Here is a 3,012-nt window from a genome sequence, read left to right on the forward strand (position 1 = left end):
TTTTAACACCCAGGTGCTAAACCTATTGAAAGCAACATAGCGTGACTAATTATATCTCTCTGTAGGCTAGTCGGTACCATAACTCATCTCTGTCAATCAAAGTCCATTCCCCTAAATCTCTCCGACTTGCCTCCACAGCTCTATTTCTGTGACCCTTCATTACAGTAACAGACTCGCTGACTCTTCTGCCCACAGAAAAATCACCATCGCTATACCTGGCGGATGGTGAGTCACAGCTGCCCAGTGAGAGCCATGGTACATGACCAGGAAGGTCAACCGCTTTAAGATGGTCTTCACTGGCATATGCTTGGTCAAAACTTGGAGGACTCGAATGCGACGAACGTCAAAGATATACATTATGTTAGATATTTTAAAAAGAAAGAAATGAATGAGCCTGTGCTAAAGGGTCTGCATTTTTCCCTAGAACTTTTGAACACGCGAGTTTCCATGGATGGGAGATGTGTCAAAAGAGTGAGCACCCCACCGGAGTCTTGGTTTCAGAGATGGTAGGGTGGCAGCTGGATTCTTAGGAACCCCCAAAAGGTGAGCTTGACATGAATCTCTGATAAAAATTCTGATATACATAATTGAGCAGATGGTCTGCGATTATTTGAAAAGCACACATTTGTGGGGGTGGGGGGGGGCACCCAAAGCAACAAAAGCGATAAAGTATTTTAAATCCGACTCATTTGTAACAGATGTACAGCGTGACAGATCAGGAGAAATCCATGGAAGAGCATTTATAGGTTTTTGGGACTGACAAAACTTCTCCTGTCTCCGTGGATAAATGGGAGAGATGCCTAGAAAATGACAGAAATAAACTTGCACGATGCTTGATCCGTTTCACCAAGGACGTGGGAGGAGACACAAAAAGCACACGTCTCCTTTCTAGCCAAGCAAGTAGCGAGTCGCTGTGAAATACCAGAACCCAGAAACACTGAGGATCGGTGGCACAAGCGACCACTGCCATCCTCATCTGCACCTCAAAATCCTTCGAGAAGCTGTGTGGTGTACGGGAGGGCACAGCCAGTGGCGTGGGGGGAAATCCTACTTGGCCAGCAGCCGCAGTATAATCGTTGGTTAAAAACAACAACAACAAACTTTACCTACTGAAGCCTCCCTGTCCTCATCTGGGGACATCTTATCTTTCCAACCACCAGGTGCCATCAAGTCATCTTGGCTGCAAGACAACCGCATGTGTGGCAGAGTAACACGGGGCCTCGCGGGCTTTTTTATTGGCTGATCTTGTGGCTATAGGTGTCCGAGGTGTGTCTGGGGAGATTTGCACCTGGAAACCTTTTGGTTTCCAGCCAACTGTCTGCATTATCTAGTGACGACTTCTAGCTATTCGTGAGGACTTGTTCACAAAACATCTAGCAGAGTGTCTGCTACACACTAAGCTTCATGGGTGACTCAACCCCGAGAGGGATCGTTCATGCATAAGGACCGAGAGGAACATGGAACACAGACACAGCGAACACGCCCACAGAGGCTGCCATAAAAGACTTAACCCCTAAAAAGAAATTCTGTCCTGAAAAGATAACGGCCAGCATGTAGATCCCCAAGCAGAAAACCTGGGTTCCGTAGAAAACAAATAGAGTTTTGAGAATTTGCCGCCTTCCGGCCCACGTCTGCCCTGGCTACTCCAGAGGCCATTCTCAGACTATATGAGACGCTCGGTTCACACTGGGGACTGGCAGTCTGTCCTGGTTAGCTCTTACTTGAACACAAAAAAAGTTAAGTTCATTGACAGAGTGACATGGGCCAAAGCACAAGGGAGAAATACCAAACAAGGGCTAAGAGAAGGGAAATCTAGCAACCATGAGATGTAGTGAGTGATTCAAAGAACTGGGTCCTGTTGGCTTAAAGGGACATCTCCTTTTTCTTTCTGTTTTTCTCCAAGTAGGTAAAGCAACATTTGAGTCAACAAAGTTGTACTGGGAAGACATGGAAACATGGATGGATACCAGCATGAAGGTTCAAGAGGGTTGAGCGGAGGGCCTGATGTGAGACACTAACCCGTGAGGCAACGGCCCTTCCTATCCAGTCGTGTACATCTTGTTCCCAAACCATCTAGAAGGGCACGCACCACGGAATGACTGCTGATCTACCCCGGGGGGTTTGGCTGCCTCTGAAACACTGGTTAAAGAAAGGGGTTAGCCTGGTGGGACCTTGCTTCTCAGGCCGCTCAATGGAACATTTTACATCCGCCTGCTTTCCGTGATTCCTGGACATTGAAAATGCGCCCCGAAATGAATGACTTGGAGCACTCAGAGCAATCTCAGGCCGTAGGAGCTTCAGCGTGCATATACCTCCCTCTCTCGTGGACCCCAAAGCAGCGGGCTGTCGCAAGCACTTACCGCCAGGTACTGCGGGGTAAGTCCGCCCAGACCTGTCAGGTTCCCCCAGGTGGCAGTGTTGAGCTGCTGCATCTGCTGTGCCAGCTGCTGCTGGAGGCGCCTTTGTTCTTTGTCCTTCTGAGTGTCAGCGAACTTCACCACGATCGGTGAAGAGCAGCCCTGCGGTCAGACACATTGGAAAGCGAAGAGGGAAGTTACAGCCGGGTTGGATCCCGTCAGGAGACTCAGTCAGCACCGGACCTATCTTTGTTATGGACCGGAATTGTTTAGAAGTGGTTTCTTCTTCTGTGAATGCTACCATCCACAGAAAAGTCCAGAAACTGCCTGTGGGGATTGCTTGGCTGGTTGGCCTCTCCTTCTTTCCATGTTATCTTCCTTCAACCTTTCTAGGACCTCCTTAAAGACAAGACACTGTGTCACTGCTCTGTCATTAAGCTTCATGGTTTGCTGGGCTTTATGAGAATAGCTTGTGTCCGTGTGTCTGCCTGTTTCCACACAAGAGCAGAGGGTCAAATTGTAATGGGAATAAAAACTCTCTTATGTATTCTTTTTTTTCCCATTCTTTCCAATGTTGAGTTATGAATTGTTGAACTTTGGAGCGGATGGGAATTGTATCAATCCAGTAATAATTGGGAGTTAAGAGCTGCATATG

General features: G+C 47.8%; 1 protein-coding gene across 5 annotated transcripts in view; it reads right to left on the bottom strand.

Annotated features, from left to right (window-relative positions):
- CELF2 (CUGBP Elav-like family member 2) overlaps nt 1-3,012 on the bottom strand; it is a 512,058-nt gene that overhangs the window by 80,551 nt on the left and 428,495 nt on the right. For all 5 annotated transcript variants that reach the window (XM_004712629.2, XM_045285616.1, XM_045285615.1 and 2 more), the window contains one exon: nt 2,361-2,519. In XM_004712629.2, coding sequence (XP_004712686.1) covers nt 2,361-2,519 — 159 coding nt within the window. The remainder of the gene's footprint in view (nt 1-2,360; nt 2,520-3,012) is intronic.

Source organism: Echinops telfairi, unplaced genomic scaffold, assembly GCF_000313985.2.
Source record: "Echinops telfairi isolate 266 unplaced genomic scaffold, ASM31398v2 ScPeMD7_7473;HRSCAF=8511, whole genome shotgun sequence".
Taxonomy (NCBI): domain Eukaryota; kingdom Metazoa; phylum Chordata; class Mammalia; order Afrosoricida; family Tenrecidae; genus Echinops; species Echinops telfairi.